Source organism: Ambystoma mexicanum, chromosome 9 (genome assembly GCF_040938575.1).
Source record: "Ambystoma mexicanum isolate Mex_15411 chromosome 9, UKY_AmexF1_1, whole genome shotgun sequence".
NCBI classification, from domain to species: Eukaryota; Metazoa; Chordata; class Amphibia; order Caudata; family Ambystomatidae; genus Ambystoma; species Ambystoma mexicanum.
In genome coordinates this window covers 191,500,832-191,517,428 of record NC_090931.1, presented here as the reverse complement: position 1 = coordinate 191,517,428, position 16,597 = coordinate 191,500,832, and the positions used below count along the sequence as shown (strand labels likewise).

At 44.5% G+C, this 16,597-nt stretch overlaps 1 protein-coding gene across 1 annotated transcript in view; it reads right to left on the bottom strand.

Annotated features, from left to right (window-relative positions):
• Positions 1-16,597, bottom strand: part of DSCAML1 (DS cell adhesion molecule like 1) — an 866,449-nt gene that overhangs the window by 252,437 nt on the left and 597,415 nt on the right. Inside the window, exon 12 of the mRNA XM_069614463.1 lies at positions 9,213-9,412. Within this exon, the coding sequence (XP_069470564.1) occupies positions 9,213-9,412 (200 nt within the window). The remainder of the gene's footprint in view (positions 1-9,212; positions 9,413-16,597) is intronic.

The following is a 16,597-nucleotide window of genomic DNA, read 5'->3' as shown; positions in this document are numbered from 1 at the left end:
TGGTCAGAAGGGATGGAAAGGGTGGGGGAGTGAGAAGTGGTTCATGTGACATATGTAATGAGGTGGAAGAAGACAGAGGTGTGCCTGCAGTATTTGTGCGTATAGCGCCAATTGGCGGGTACCTCGACAGGCGACTGCCTTGTGTGATGAATGGAAGCTGTCGTAAAGGGCAGATAGCTTGTGCGGTGACCTGTTTGCGGCAACCTCTTTCCGTGGTGAATTGACAAATCAACAGATTAAGGCAGTAGGCTACTGCGTTTTAAGCAGTGCTACCGCCTACAGATTTGGGTGACAGATAGTGCTGCTTTTTACAGTGGAAGGTGATTTTTGTTACTCTACGGCAGGTGGCAGGACAAAGCATTGAACACATTAAGTAGTCTGTCTGTACAGTGGCCTGGTAGGTGATTACATTGATTGGGCACAGACCAATTCACTGACCCGACAGCTATGTGACCCCTTTAGGTGAACCACCAGTGAAGGCAAGTGGCAGAGTGTACAACCATCACACAGCATCTGCCTATCAGACTGAGGGGGTATCAGTCTCCATGTCATTCAGTGCTGAAGTTGCACAGCAGCAAAATATATATATATGGCCAAGCTGCTGCTACAGTGAGTGGCAAAGGTTGCCTACCAGCTCTGTGTGATTACCTTCTGCAAAGTTAGGTAATTTAATATTTAATTTGGTGTTAACCTACCATGCAGAAATGTACATATGTGATTTTTGACCATCATTTCATGTTGTGCTGTTTCATGGGTTGTACATTTTAGAATGCTTCAATGGTGCCACCAATGTATGTTTTGTATTTTACTGTGATGTCATTGTAATGCCAATTTCTTTTTAAAACGTGAAAGCTCCTACATCTTTTTGGCCATGGAATGTGGGTTAGTATGGCAGTGGTGCCAGGTGATTCTGAGAAGGGGAGTGAATGGCACAGGACATATGTTGGGTGGGAGCGCGGGTGGCTGTGCTTTGTGGGTGTATTGCGGTAGTAGAGCACTTGGTGGCATGCATGCTTGCATTACGTTGTAGTGGGTTTGTTGAAGGAATAGACTATTGGGTGCATGGCCAAAGGCCGTAGGCCATGCACTCAAGAGTCTAGGGCTTGAGCACACCCACTGCAGCAATGCATGTTTGACTCTGCATCAGGTAGAGGGTGGTGTGTGCACATTGGTGGTGGGAGTAGGGCCAATGTTGTGAACATTATGTGGTTAGGTTGGGAGTGACGTGTCGTTTGTGAGTGGAAGTGGGTAAGACCATTGTAGGTGAAGGAAATTGCATAGGGTTGCGGAGACAGTGCTTTGTTTGTAGATTATGGTAACTGTTGCATTTTTCGCTGCATGACTCCATTGGGGTGCACAGGTTGGATAGGAGTGCTGGTGGCAGTGGTGTGTATGTGGATTGTGTTAGTTGGTGACATGCTGACATGCAGGGTGGCATAAAGTTGCGGTGGGTGTGTTGTGAAGATGGTGTGGGTAGGTTGGCAGTGACAATAGTTTGTGAATGCCAGGGGGTAGGGGTGGCGGAAGCTGTGGTAGGTTTGTGGATTCTGCCAACAGTGATATGTTTTGGATGGATGGATGTGTTATGGTGTGGGGGAGTTGGGTGGTAGTGTCGCTGCGTATGTTACGTTTGTGGATAATGTTAGCTGCACACATGGTTGCATGCATGGATCCATAGTGCTGTGTTTGGTGTGGACAAGGCCTATACTGATGTGTGCATGGGCAAATGTGTGCTGGGTGCAGCTCATGATCTTTGTGGATGCTGAAATCGTGGATGGTTTAGCAGAAGGTTCTGGTGGAGGTGCTTTGGAAGCAAACACGACGTGTATTGAGAGTGTTGAAGGGTAAAATATAGAATGATGTACTGAAATGCTAGTGTGCAATGCAGAGCTTTTGTATGTGGTTGGTGCATGCGTGTGCGAAACTTTCACAGCACCCAATGAGGGAGTGGTGGAAAAATGCCAGTGGAAAAAGAAAAAGTATTGTGTCTCATTTACTGGGGCGTGGCCCAAGCTGTACTTGCGAAAGCGCACGTGCCACATCCTGCCATTATGAGCATGGTGGGCATGGACATTGAGCTGTGGGAATTAGGCAATCAGGTGTTTAGGGTGTGGTTGATAGGAAGGGGAGGTATCTTTGTTGGCCACTACTGTGTCATGAGGATGGTGGAGATGGAGAGACACACAGTGCTCATCGTCGGTGATACCTATCTGCATCATTTGCACCGGTGTTGTGTGCAAAGTGGCGTTGCTGGTAATTTCGGGTCGGAAGGAGTGGACGCTCTATGGGGCTGTCAGTATGAGGGCAGTTTCGGCGAATTGGTTCGCCTTTGCAGATATGTGGCCTCCGTCACAAACGTTGATTTTGTCGTGGTGCGCAATGGAAGTCTACATTTGGGTTACATGTCGTGTGGACGTTTAATCCGTTACCTGAAGAGGTTGCTGAACGCAGTGATGCAGATTTTTCCAACTGCCAAGGTCATCTACTCATTATCAGGTCCCAGCGCTGAAATTCCTGCAGGAGCAGACATAAGCCCACCCTAGCCTCCAATCCAGTATACCCAACAGTCAACTGAACAACTGCTTGATTGGCTAAATCGGGGGTAAGGGGGAATTGGAGAACAAAACAAACGGTAAGGATACCCCTGGTCTCCTTACTTCTGGAAACACTGGATTACCTGCAGACAACACATCTCTGATTAACATGCAATAATAAATCTATACAAACTTATACATTTTCCTCTTAAAAAACCATCAGTTACCTGACTACCTCTGCCCTTAGCTTAGAGGCTTATTGGCACTAGTGAGTTTCTTATGTTTTTACTGCCACTTGTAATTGTTTTCACTGCTGGGGTGCTGTACTTAAACATAGTGACTTTCTCTTCTCATCATCAGACAGATTGTTCAAATACCAATGAAAAGTCTTAACGTAACAATTGTGAAACTTGGAATTCTTCCTCATCTTTCTTATTGAGTCTTTAAAAAGCTGTCTTAAGATTTTTTTTTAAAGAAATGTTCAAAAAATAACTTCTCTCAAATTCTACTAAATCTTAAAACTTGTTAACTTGCTACTATATTACAAAAAATACAAGACTTCTTTTGAGTTCAAGTAGAGTTCTGTATTTCCTTGCTTTGACTTCATACTTCCTCTTGCTGCCTTGGTTGTTTCTTAATGCTTAATGAATTGCCATAAAATTCTAACAACCTTTGCCTTTTGCTTTTCACTTTTTCTTTTAAAATGACAATATAACTAACGTGCGCTTATTTTATCCAAAACTCGCCACCGGGTAAAATGTCTCTAAAAATGTACGCATTCTCACGTACCTTCTGTGGTCGTGCCGCAAGAAAAAAATTACTTAACACTCACTCGCGCGTCAGTGCGTTTTCAATTACTCACCGCATGGGAAAATGCCCCAGGCTGCTTTTCTCACAATGCGCATTCGAAAAGCCCAGCGCAGAAGATAAACAGCTGACTTACCGCTCGTCATCGCTTCAGAAATAAAACTACGCCACACCATTTACTGAGGCCTCACGACGTTACTTCTGCATATAATAGCCGGCATGCAAGACACGCTGCAAGGTGCTTTCCTTATACGCGAGGAAACTCTCGACGCGTAATGAAAACGAAACGTCTTCTAGTAAACATTCACACGTTACTTCAGCAGTTGATATGGATTCACGCGCACAATATTTTACTGACCCATTTACTTAATATTACAAGTTCAAAACAACTCTTAACATAACTTTTAGAATTAATTCTTTTACTTTTCTTGAGTTTGTTATATCTACACAGTTCTTGGAGATTTCACCAGTTTCCTTTTAAGTTTAAAAAAAACATTTCCATCTTGTTAAACCAACTTTGATCTTTTATTACTGTCACTTATCTGAAATTTGGTTCCTGACTCTAGTAGAATATTTGACTTGAATGAGATGAGCTTTCTTCTCTCAGATTACTTGTTTAACTCTGGAGCTCTTGAGTGCTGTGACCATTCCTGAGCTGATCTTAATGAAAGGCAGTTTAGAACCTCTCCAGAGGTTCCAAACAACATCACAATAGTCACTGGCCAATCACTGTTGAACAGGAAGTTCTCCATCATGAGTTGGGACAATAGTTGCTGGCTGAATGGATGATCAGATTAAGGAAATGAACCTCCTTAACCACTACTAACCTCTTGACAATTAATGATGCCTAACCTGACACCTCCTGTTACCCAGGGACCTGACACTCATGCATAACTCCATGAGTATGGAACGATGCCAGTGTAATTTGTCCACAGCCACAGGTCGGAAGGTGTGTTGTAAACAGAAGAATGTGCAAATGTATGTAGACTGCTGAGATGTTTGCCACCCACTATGAGATCATGAGGGCGCAAAATATCCAGTGGTTTCGTAGAAATGGCATTTATTTGAGCGCGATTGGCAATGCTGTTTTCTTTTACACTGGGCAAGAAGAATTAAGCAGAATTTGGTAAAAATGTGACGAGAGGTAAACAAACGGTTATAAAGAGAAAAAAAAAGTTGCTCCCAAGCACAAAAAAGAGCCATTGTCGCAGCCACGCTGGAAGATCCAATCCCCTAACGTGCTTGAAACTGCTTCCCCCACCCCCCTTACACCCCTCAATATCAAGAAAAGGTAGTGGATTCCGCTGTAATGTCAGGATTACACGTTCCACATTGTTGGTGGGCATGTGGATGTATGCGGATGGAGAAATCGGGCATACTTTTATGGAATTTTGTAGGGGACGGCTTGGATGCGATTGGTGGATGTGTGTCTCACTATTGAATAGTAGCCAATGAGGTAGTGGTGGAGCAACAGTAGTGGAAAGGGAAGAGGGACTACTCCTGCGTTGCTGGGGCGTGGCTTTAGCGGTTTTTGGGAAAGCGCACGTGCCACATTGTGCTCTTCTCGACGGTGGGATTTGTCCTATCCGGTGCTCGGGATGTGATTCACGGGAAAAGGCGGCAACATTTTGTTCTATTACTCTTGCAGTGAGGGTGGCGGGCAGAGATGGACAGACGCATTGTGTTGGTAGTCACTGAGGAGTTTGTTGAAGATATGCTGTAGAAAAAGGCTTTCATTGTGATTTCGATTTGCAAGCAGGGGACGCTTTGTGGTGCTGTGGTGATGTGCGCAATTTCGGCAGTCTCACTGGAGAATATCGACAAGTGGGCACTTTGGCATCTTTGTATGCTGTGGTCGTGCATTATGGAACGTTCCATTTGGGTTCCACGCCTTGTTCCCGTGTGTACCGACAACTCAAGAAGTTGATGAAAGCAGAGAGGCACATTTTTCCCACTACCAAGGTGCTTTTCTCATGTATTCCACCACAAATAGTATGGGACTATTCCAATTATTGTTGTCACCAGCCAGAGGTCGGAAGGGTTCTATTCAACCAAAGTATGTGCTGTTCTCGTTGCATGCAGTACAGACATTTAATGGTACGCCATTAGCCGTAGGACTAGGATGCACGGATAAAACTGAATTATGAAATAGAAGAATGCTTCCAACAAGGAGAAACGCAGCTTCAATACGTCCAGGAGGTTGCTAATTCTTAAGTGCGACCCATGCAGCTACATTACTGTTTTAAGCAACAGTAATATTGTTTGCTCTCTGAAGAATGTGCTGTTTACGTACTTCTGTTACAAACATGCACTATTATGTTGGTGACCAAGCAGCAACAGATTTGCCATTTTGCAGATTCACTACAAACTGTCACACCTGCTGTTAAATGTTATCTCCACCTGTACGACCCGCAGGCGAACCCTTCACACTCTCCGGCACAGTGCTCAGTGCAGACACAGTGTGTCTGTTTCACGGGTCATGGAAAGGCAAGCAGCACATCAAACTATTGTGACATTTAGCACGCCCAGCGTACACTCGAGGTTGCTATTACTTGTTTTCAAGTAGGCCTCATACAGGCAGGCATGGTGCAGGGACAAATTGGTAGGTTTGCAGAGCAACCCACATAGTTGTGCGGAGTACTTGAAATGCGGTAGCCTACCGTATGAATCCGTAGGACTCGCGACAGGGGGGTTCTTACCAGTACACTGAGGATGCCCTAGGTATGGACATAGTTTACAATGGATAGACGTGCGTTCCCACAAGCAATTGAAAGTGCTTCTGCACTTGCGGCCATGCGGCCAGTACTGCAGTCCTACGGATACCTGCATTGTGATTCCAGATACGCCGGTCAGGTGCAGTCTGCATAGGAAACCTCCACGTTGCTTACCTGCAGCTATCTCAGCTACTAATTTGCGACACAGAATCACCATGCTATGTTATCACAAAAATAAACACAACACACAGTTTCACCAACACTTAACATGCAAACCTTTCATTTGTCGGATAAACTGACACTATTCGGCAAGGGAATGGGTAGCACAAATGTATACATACACCAGGGTATTTGGGCTTTCCACAAGTTCATGAGGACGACAGACAAGCTATCACTGACAAAACAATCTTAAGGGGACGTTATGGTGAAGGTGCGGTACTGCAAACATATTACCTTTACTGCCAACACTATGCTAAAGCAATGTTCCGGTTACTGTAGTCTACTAAAAACCTATGAAATTCACTAACAAAAAACATTGTTAACCACAACGTCCCTTTAAGCTGAGCTACAAAAAACCTCTCAAATTCAGTGAAAAAACGTTGTTAAAGGGAGTTACAAGTAAAACCGAAACCCCTCTGAAATTTGCCAGTTATGGTAGGCTAAGCAACCATAACCCGCCAACACCGTGCACTGCTAAGACTGATACCCATGACATCAAAGATGACATCACAAATGTAATTAATGACATCACATGTGCATTTAATTTTTATGCACAGCCTCTACAAGATACTGTCATTATAATGTTGGCATAAAAATGTCAAAAAATCATTGGAAGAAGTATCATGTGCCAAATAGTTGTGATGCTTTGCTATAAACACCATTGTGTTACTCATTTCATTCCGGTACATGAACAAACTCCTATACAAATGTAGGCATTCTGTGCATCATGCGCCATAGAGCTGCAATATTCAAAACCTCACTATGTTGCATAGTAAAAAGATGAATCCTTTTGTTTCAGAGTTTTGTGCACAGTGACACGTGTACTAAGTACCATGCCTCCCTTACTTCATAATTGTAGTACTACAAACAAAACATAAAGAGACCACAGTGCATACAAATATGAGCAAATACAGGGAAAGTAAAATAAGCAAAAAACCACCAGCATTACCAGAAAGCGTTTGTAACCCAAGTACTTCAGTTCATGCACAGACATGATTGCTGTGTCTCAAGGCTGCTTCTTCCCCAATGTATATGTATTGTATGATGTGAGTGGGTTCTAAGGAAAGTAGTGTAAGTACATATGAGAAGAGTAAGGTGTACAAACATAGTACCTTTTGTATTTTTACTTCCTGACTGTCACTGAAGAAAACCACCTGCCCTAGATATGTTAGTGAACTACAAAGAAAGGGTAGCCAGACATGCGATGTCATCAGTGATGTCATGGATGACATTTGTGATGTCACCTTTGATGTCATGGGTATTAGTCTTAGCAGTGCACGGTGGTGGTTGCTTATCCTACCATAAGTGGCGTATTTTAGGGGGTTTTCGGTTTTACTTGTAACCATAACGTCCCTTTAACAACGTTTATTCATTGATATATATATATATACATATATATATATATAAACTGCTGTGTTGGGTGAAGAAAGTAGCTCGATAAACATCACCAGCTACTCCACACAGCTACACAAAGTACAAGCACTGAATCCCAGAAATAGTGCTAAAACATTTTATTTAAGATAAAACATCTTTTAAAATAATAAAAGCCAGCATGGATTTACAGAACTGGCTACAAGTGTCAAAGCCACTGTAGTAGTGCCATGCATTCCATCCCTTCGCTGGGACTTCGCCAGGCCAGTTTTGCAGCCCAAGGCTCAGGGGCTGTTTTTAACTTGCACAAACAGGAAACAGAATTCAAAATCATTCTGGTCATGTGACCTATAGGTGTGTGTGTCTCCAATGAAGTAGAATAGAGCCGCCATTTTGAGCTAGTCACACACATATGGGTTAGGCTCAAATTAGCACATTCTATGTTTTTCAATATTGGTGTTTATATACCGTAGTTCAAGCATTCTGTTTTTATTTGTAAATTTGTGTATTTAGCTTCAATATAGCCCAAAAAGATAATATCTCTATTAGAATTTCAACCGATGCAGTGCATCCTGCACAGCCGCGGTTCTGCCCACTGTAACCTTTTTAAAACCAAGAGACTCGCAACAGCACAAAGCCTGTCTCAACAAAAAATAATCCCAAAAATGGTGCCCGAGTGGGGAGACAAAACCGACTGCAATGCAGATAACAATGCACTTTACAAATATTCTTGTATCAGAATTCAGCAAATCCCGCCCAAGTGGGCTGCAACTACCGGATGCAAAACTTTCAATGTAAATCCACATCATCTAAGAAGAAGGAGAAAACAACAAATGGTCATTCTACCATGTGTTGCTAAATGCATAATATGAACCATTTAAAGTGTCAAAGTGCTCACATGCCTCCTGATCAGTAGCATTTTGCACCTGTACTGTATTGCCATATTGTCATATTTAAACATATTTTAAACATATTTAAACATATGTTCTTGTATCAACAAGAAATCAAGTGGGCTGCAGATAAACATTCCAACATTTGTTTCTATTTCTGGGATTGAATGCTTGTACTTTCTGTAGCTGTGTGGAGTAGTTGGTGCTGTTTATTGAGCTACTTTTTTCACCCAACTCTCTTTAAACGATACACCGTGGTATACTTTATGCATGTGTTTATGGACATTTCTTTATTCGATGTGATAACGTTCAACCTGTACCTTGTTTATCTCGCCCCGTATTATAAACTGCAATATCTTTTTTCCAGTTCTACCTTTACAATATAACTTATCTATAGTCTATTATGTAACAGCATTTAACATGCCCATAAAGACCCCAATAATTAGTTACCATTAGTTACCAATGGGGTATAGCACACTATAATGAATAGGGTCACTTCCTAGGGCCACTGCCAACAGAAGAGTCCACCTTTGACATTCTTCACTTTGCAATGAATGCAGCCTTTCTAAAATAAAATGGTTTATAGGGTAGGTACATCTACCAGTGTAATTGACCCTGCAAGGTGTTCCCTTACCCACCCCCTCCACTACTAAAATGCTACACCTGAAGACACTCACCTTCAGCGTAGAGATGACCTCATCACTGTTATCCTTGGTGGAGATGGCATATCTCATGTTGCGGTCTGGGTCGATGACAGTGTCACCTTTCTCCCATCGGATGATGATGGGTCGCTCACCGCGGGCTGTGCAGTTCAGTTCCTTCATCTGGCCTTTGATGGCAATGGTGGTGTTGGGATGGGAGGTGATCATGGCTGGAACTGAGGGGGCACAAAAGCAACAAGGGATCTTAGTTATAAAAAAAAAAAACTTTTGGAATTGATGGCATAGATCAACTTGTTCAACTAATACAGTGCATATGAGCCATGCATGCATAGACCAGGCAGATTGACCAACCCATATAGTCTTCATCACTTTGCAGAAGATAGTATACACAACTGATACAATATTTACTATCCATGGTAGATGGCAGCTAATGCAATTGATACACTGGTCGACACAGCAGAAAACATTGTACCCAGCCATGTCCATGCTCAGCAGTCATGGCACACAAAAGTTCATCTGATACATAAAGTGTTCACCAGCAATGGCAGAAATCTCATCCAACTCAAAAAGCACTAACCAAACATGGCACCATCCAACCAATATTGTGTTCACCAGACATGCAGGAGAGCAAGTCATTCAACCCATATAGTGTTCAATAGCCATGGAGGGCCAGATTGATCATCTCCAATCGTTTTCACCATAGATTGCAGAATCCGGCTTATCCAAACAAACCTCTGTCACCAGTCACAGCAAAGACAGGGTCATCCAGCAAATTCAGAGATCAGCAGCCATGGCACAAACAGATTTATGCAACACATAATGTTCATCAACCATGAACAAGACCAATTCGTCCAACCAATACATTGTTTATCAAGCTTGAAAGAAAGCCACACAGTCAACCCATACAATATTCACCAGCCAAGAATGTGACCCGTTCACTTGACCCATAAACTGTTCACCAGTTGGGAACGAGAACTGCTCAAGACACATACATTGTGCACCATCCAAGTACCAGACCAGCTCATCCAACCTATACAGTGTTCACATGTCAAGAACAAGATTAGCTCATCCCTTCCATAAAGTATTCCCTAAATATGAAATGGCTCGACTCACCCATTCTATATACTGTTAACAAGCCATAGCTATGGGACATGTAAGGTTACAGAAACCATGATGTGTAAACTGGCAATGGTGCAGGCAGTGATGTCCAGCCTATAGAGGGGTTGTCAGCTGTGAGTACAAATTTGAAACCTGCTCACTGCAGAAACAGTCATTGAATAGGGAGTTCACCAGCTTTGGTAGCGCATACAGGCCAAATCGATACAAGGCTGCATTAGTCCTCATGCAGGAGTAGCAGTTGCAGCTAACCAAGCATTGGGCACAAAGTTGCTAAAGGGAGCCACAGCCAGAATGAGAGGGGGCAGTGCTGTGCAGCCTAACCTCAGAAGGTCTGGAGATGGTGTAGGGAAGGCATTGTATCACAAGTATGACACTGACACAATGGGTACAATTTGTAAAATCTTTATTGAAGTTGTTGGGGCTGGAGAAACTCCTACTTTGCCCTATAACTAGGATGGGAGTAGTCTTGACCATCAAATAATAAAGAACGCAGTCCTAGTGGAGTCCATCAAATCAAAATGGCAAATGCTAACAGAACCTAATGCCTGCCCCATATGTTGAACAAAAAGTCTATAAAGGAGAAATGTATGTAAAGGAAGACCAGTGTTCAAAAGAATAAATGTGGGTGAACCAGCCATTAGACCTCGGAAAATAAGGCTGTCCTTCTAGGCAGGATGACACATTCTGGCTCGGTTTCCAACACAATAAACATTTCCAAAACGATTGAGGCCCACCTGGCCTTCCACGTTAAAGTCTCTTTTCCTGACTTCCAAAGTAATGTTTCAACAAAAAGTTCAAAGGTCCCCCTCTGTCGGGCACAAACCTCTCACGACAAAGTTCAACACAAACTTGCAAGGGGGCTCCCTTCTCCAAGCTTATTATATTTCGGGTCTCCCTCTGTCGGGCTCGGAACAACTTTCGGATGTCGAAGACTTTCGAGCTAGCGTGGCTTTCTTTACAGACCACCGTAGGACTACTTCGACTCATAGTTCACGGTTTAACTTTCACTCTCCCCTTCTCTAGGAGTTCATCTTGTTTACTTCACTTTTGCTGTTCATTTGTTTTATCGCTTCAAACAATGTACCTTTCACTGAGACTTTCGAGTGGGCTACTTCCTTTAGACAGACCACTAGGTTAGTTAGTATCGCTGAGTTTACAGCTGTCCTTACTTCAAAGTTCATTCACAGGTCTGCCTTTCCTCCCGTCTCATCCACATATGTGCAACCTTCACTTGCAATACAATATTGCTACTTCAAATTTTAACACACACCGGTCGCTTGCCAACTCACCGGCTGTGTGAGTCTCTTTCATGGTTTAGCGATTTCCAATTCATGTGTCACGGTTAGTACCAAAGGCTTGGCCTCGCCTCCCCAACTCGGCCATTCACCAGGGATGGTTGCTGGCATCCTTGCAACACAATGCAGCCATCACTTGTGGGATCTGGCCTTCTCGACGTGTTTTTGGCAGCCTGTCGGAGGCACCGACCTCCAGTAGGGAACTCTTGGGGTTTTCGACCTGCTGCTCTCATCCTTTGGTCCGTCACTCTGCTCCAGTAGGTTTGCCTTTCTCCCGGAAGCCCTGCTCGTTCTCGTGTTCTGCCTTGCTCCGAGTGTGTCTCTAGGTTGTGCTTTTTATCTGTATGAGGAGGCAATTGGTATCAGGTGTTTGCACTTAGAATCAAGTGCCTGACTTTGCCTGGCCCGATTAGGGGGGACATGTCCAGTACGATGTGTGAAAGTTAATGTTGTTACTTTCAGTCACCCTCTTCCTCAGCGCAGTGTTTGTGTAAAGAGGGAGTGGGGGGGGGGGGAAAAGAGATTTGCGACCTCAGAGAATCCTAAAAAAAAAAAGAAAATAGGATGATTCAGATAAACAAAATAGGGGGGAATACCTTGTCTCACCATCGGCTGCCTCACCCCCACTTCCTGAAGACCCCTCACCCAGGTGATCCTCCCGCATTGGTCCACTCCCAGGGACTGGATCTAAAAACGATGGCCATGTCCTGGCCACCTGGATGACAAGTCCCCCAAGGACGAGCAGGCGAGACACCCTTTGTTTTCTCAAAATGGGCACTGAAGTCATTCCATACCACAAAACCGATGGGCATAGTGTGCTACTGCTCCGGCTTTAAGGCCCACAGGAGTTAAGGCCATAAACACTCAGTGCATCACAAGTTCCTCCAGAATGGGATAAAATAACCATGTATACAACCACCAGAATATGCAGGAGTAGATAGCTACTCATGATTGCCATATCTGCAGTGCTTCAGGTAAGAGTGTGCCTTAAAAAGTACCTTTAACAACCAGAGGGTTCTAGAGATAAATTGTAAGAGCAGGGAGTGGGTCTTGGTACAGGGGCGATGGGAGGGTGCTGCAAATGAGGTTAGAATTGAGTCTGGTGTATTGGCAGGGCTGTGTGTGGATACAGGTAACAAAATAACAGGGGTGCTGGAGAGTAACACCGAGTTGTACTGCTAGTGCTGTGTCCCAGTGCTTGAATAGCAGCAGATGCTACAGGTCTAGAACAAGGTGCTTTCTCAGGGAGGCCACCAGCTTTGCGGTGCGACCCCCAGATGTGGCATATGCAGGATCGCTCAGAGTTGCCCAAGTCACCCCTTTGGTGTCTCACCCTGCAGTCATATCCCAAGGGGAGGGGCCCATATAGAAGCCACCAGGAATTGTATTGCATGATAAATGATGATGGAAAGTGTTGTATGGCACAAAGCCAAGTGGATTCCACAGAAGGATGGAACTCGGGGATTAATTTCCAGCGTTTTATTCAGGACCATGTCGAAATGTTGGTCAATCTAAAGAGGTCACAGTGGCAAAGTAACATTAGCTTTCCAAGACTCGCAGGCTCTATCCTTTTTCACGTAGAGGCTCTGGCACAGAGTGCTCTGTTGAATGATGAGTGGCCTACCCCCCTGAAAACACTTTGTGGATACTGTTCCATAGATGTCCGTTACTCCTGTTGCAGCTCTAGGGTCTTAGTGGGCAGGTCCCACGGGTTCTCCCAGGAGGTAAGAAGTACCAGGAAACCCTCCTGACCTACGATTGGGTTTAGTTTCATCTACATACCATATAATACTAAACCTATGACCATTCAGCCTGGTCTTACTTCCCTCATCACCAAGTCGATCGTCACTCCTGCCTGAGGGTGTGTTGCTAGACCTAGTTTCCAGAAGCTGTACTGTTCCCATTGACTATTGGCATGCAGGAATGCTGGATAATGTATTGTTGGTGACCTGACAGAGACCGGTTATTGAATCTCATTCTTGACGTGTACCAACCCCTGATATTTATTTCTATTCTAGTCTCTAATATTTGAGCTGGCTGTAACTTCCTCAAAGTTTTGCCACATGCTTGTTCCTCCTCCCACTTCCTCAAGATAACAGATAGGTTGTGTTGTCTTGCTCCTTGTTTGGCACTTTCCCTATGTCTCCATGGGACTTCTCAATGACCCCCTCTCTCACTTTCTGCTTCTTCTCCTCTCATTCTGCAACCTTTCCTTCCATATTCTCTGGCGTCCTCTCTTCTGGTGGCTTTCTACTTTTACCCCTTCACTTCTTCCAGCATCTACATTTCCTTCTCTCAACCTGGCTGTTCACCTTTCAATGATCTGCTCACCTCCTCTAAATCTTCTCACTCCTCCAAAACCTCTGCGATGAATCGGATGATGTAATTACTGCTTTTCCTGGGGTAGCCTCTTCTCATGTAGCCAGGGGACGGCAGTCACTTCCAGATCCTGACCCTGCGGGCAGCTATATGAGGGAGGATCACCTTGGGGGAGGCGACCCTCGGGGGTGATAACATGGCGCCATCGGCATCAGTCACATATTCCCAAATCCCTTTTAAGGATGTTCCCTCTCTTTCTCATGCCTTGATGGCATATTCTGGCAATGAACTTCTTACCAAGTCTACTTCAAGAATTCCACAATACTTCCTAAAGGCTAGCATATTAAACAACTGAGACATGTAAGAAGCATGGAGCTGTGATGATTACTACCAATGAAGTTCAATGTCATTTTTCAACACTGCATCAGAAACAATACAACCGAGACGAAAAAGAGGCGAGGAGAGATAATGATTACTCCCCACGAGAACCATGAACAGTGGTCTAGTCGCTGGGAAAAGACCATTGGCCCGACATGGTTTAGAAACACGCTGGAAGAGGAGCATGGAGTTCTCCTGTTCATGGCAGAGCAAAGTACCAGCGGTGCTGGAATCCACACAGCTAGGAGGTGCGAGAGAGTGACCCAGTGAGCAATGCGCTTTGGAGAGAATAGCAGGACGCTGAGCGTGAGGAAACAAGTCGTGCTTCCTGAAGGCTGCAGAGGCTGGAATGCCGTCCACAGTGCAGACGCTTACTGAAGATGCTGGCAGCAACAGGGAGAGCTGCGGGAGGCGGAGAAACACCCGAGTGGGAACCGGGAACGCTGAGAAGCCATCAACAGAAAACCGGTGAGCCCAGGAAAAAGGGTGGGATGCCGAAGGACTGATGCGCAGTGTCACGAAGTCCCTGGACAGTGGGACTGGGGTTTGGGACCCTCAACAGAAACTTGGGAAAGACCAAGAAGGGAAAACCAGAGAGAGACATTACATGTTGAACTATGATGAAAAGGTCTACCGAATAGTTGTAATACAAGCTGAATGAACAAATGAAAATTACCGAACATACATTAATTATAATATGAGCAGGTGAGAAACACCAATACGTACTGTTGAAAACAAATGCATACAAGTCGTGGCAGGAGAGTACACCAGGCACAGTTCAATATGTGTGATACACTGCCGTAGAAAGAAATCCCAAGGAAGAATCATACATGTGAGACTTCAAGTGGCTATAAATTTGATAAAGAACCTGGCAGGGGAGTATACCAGGTGACCTGCGAGCCTGGGACCCAGACACAATTTGTGAACCAGTAAAAGGAGAATTCTAAGGAGGACTCATACCCTTAGGATTGTAACCTGCTTTTGATTGTGAAGAGAAACCTGGGGAAGGGAACTATTTCCCCAGGAGTGGATTGCAGTATCCAAAGGAGAGAGTTATCCTTTTGAACTTTAAGAAACTTGAATATTCTTAGTTTGAACCTTTTGACATTGGAAAAAAAACCTAGGGGAAGGGAGCCATCGCCTGGAACTGTGAACATTGGCCATTTGGAACTTTTTTGGTTTGGATTTATACCTTTTGTGTTGGATTGGAACATTTGCACACTTTTGAAAACAAGAAACAATGGGCCTCATTACAAGTATGGCAGTAAGGCAACAACGGCGCCGGTATCGCTACCGGCACTATTGCTACCGTTCTGCCATACTAGGAGTTCTGCTTGCGGGTGCCCTTGCAGCCACCAGGTCTGACCTGGTGGCCGTACCGGCACCCACAAGCAGAACATGATGGTAGCACTGGTACCGTTATTAACGGTAACGGTGCTACCACCTCCCATTCCCATTGACCCCTGTTGGGCTCAATGGGAATGGGGATGTACCGGGCCCGACACCCGCAAAAGAGCAATTACGGGGTACGGCTGGGCTGGAATAGCCCGGCAATTGCCCATTCCTGGGTGCCGGAAGCTGGATGCGAGTTTGGAGGTAACCTTGCTGGTAAAACCAGCAAGGCTACCTTTATCCTCGTAATAAGGCCCAGTATCCTTTGTGCCTTAGAGTTAGTTTTAGAGTGCGAGGGCCAGAATAGGATTTCAGACATAGGACATATTCTTACTTTGGGACATCTTGACAAAGGACAGACCCATTAGTTTTGGTTGAGGTAGAGAAACACCCCCTAAAATAGGCATAGTGGGGCATTTTCCACCCCTCTCTTTACTAAATCTAAGTTTGTAACCAAAACAATGAGCCTTCTTGTGTCTGCGTCTCAGTCCTGGCTCCTCACACCTCCCACCACTCCAGTGCCTCCTGCCCCCTCAACACCTCAACTCCACCACTTGCTGCTTCAGTACTCCAAACTCCCACACTAATATCCCTGTGTGAATAGTTATAGTGGTTTCTTCCCTGCTCTCGGAATGGGCTTTTGGTAAGTACTTGCAGTTGGGTACGATAATACTTCCTATTTGGGGATCGAGTGTGCCACCATGGCTTCATTTGCGCAGGTGTTTCCAACTTAATTTTGCTGGCTTTCATCTAAACGGGGACTGAGCATCAAAAAGGCTGGTCCTCCATTCTGCATTTGCCCGTCAGGTCCCTGGGTAGATTACAAGCACATTAGATCTGAATTTAAAATCACCTTCACTCTTTGTGCATATCTTTCTATAACATCTCTTGTGAGTT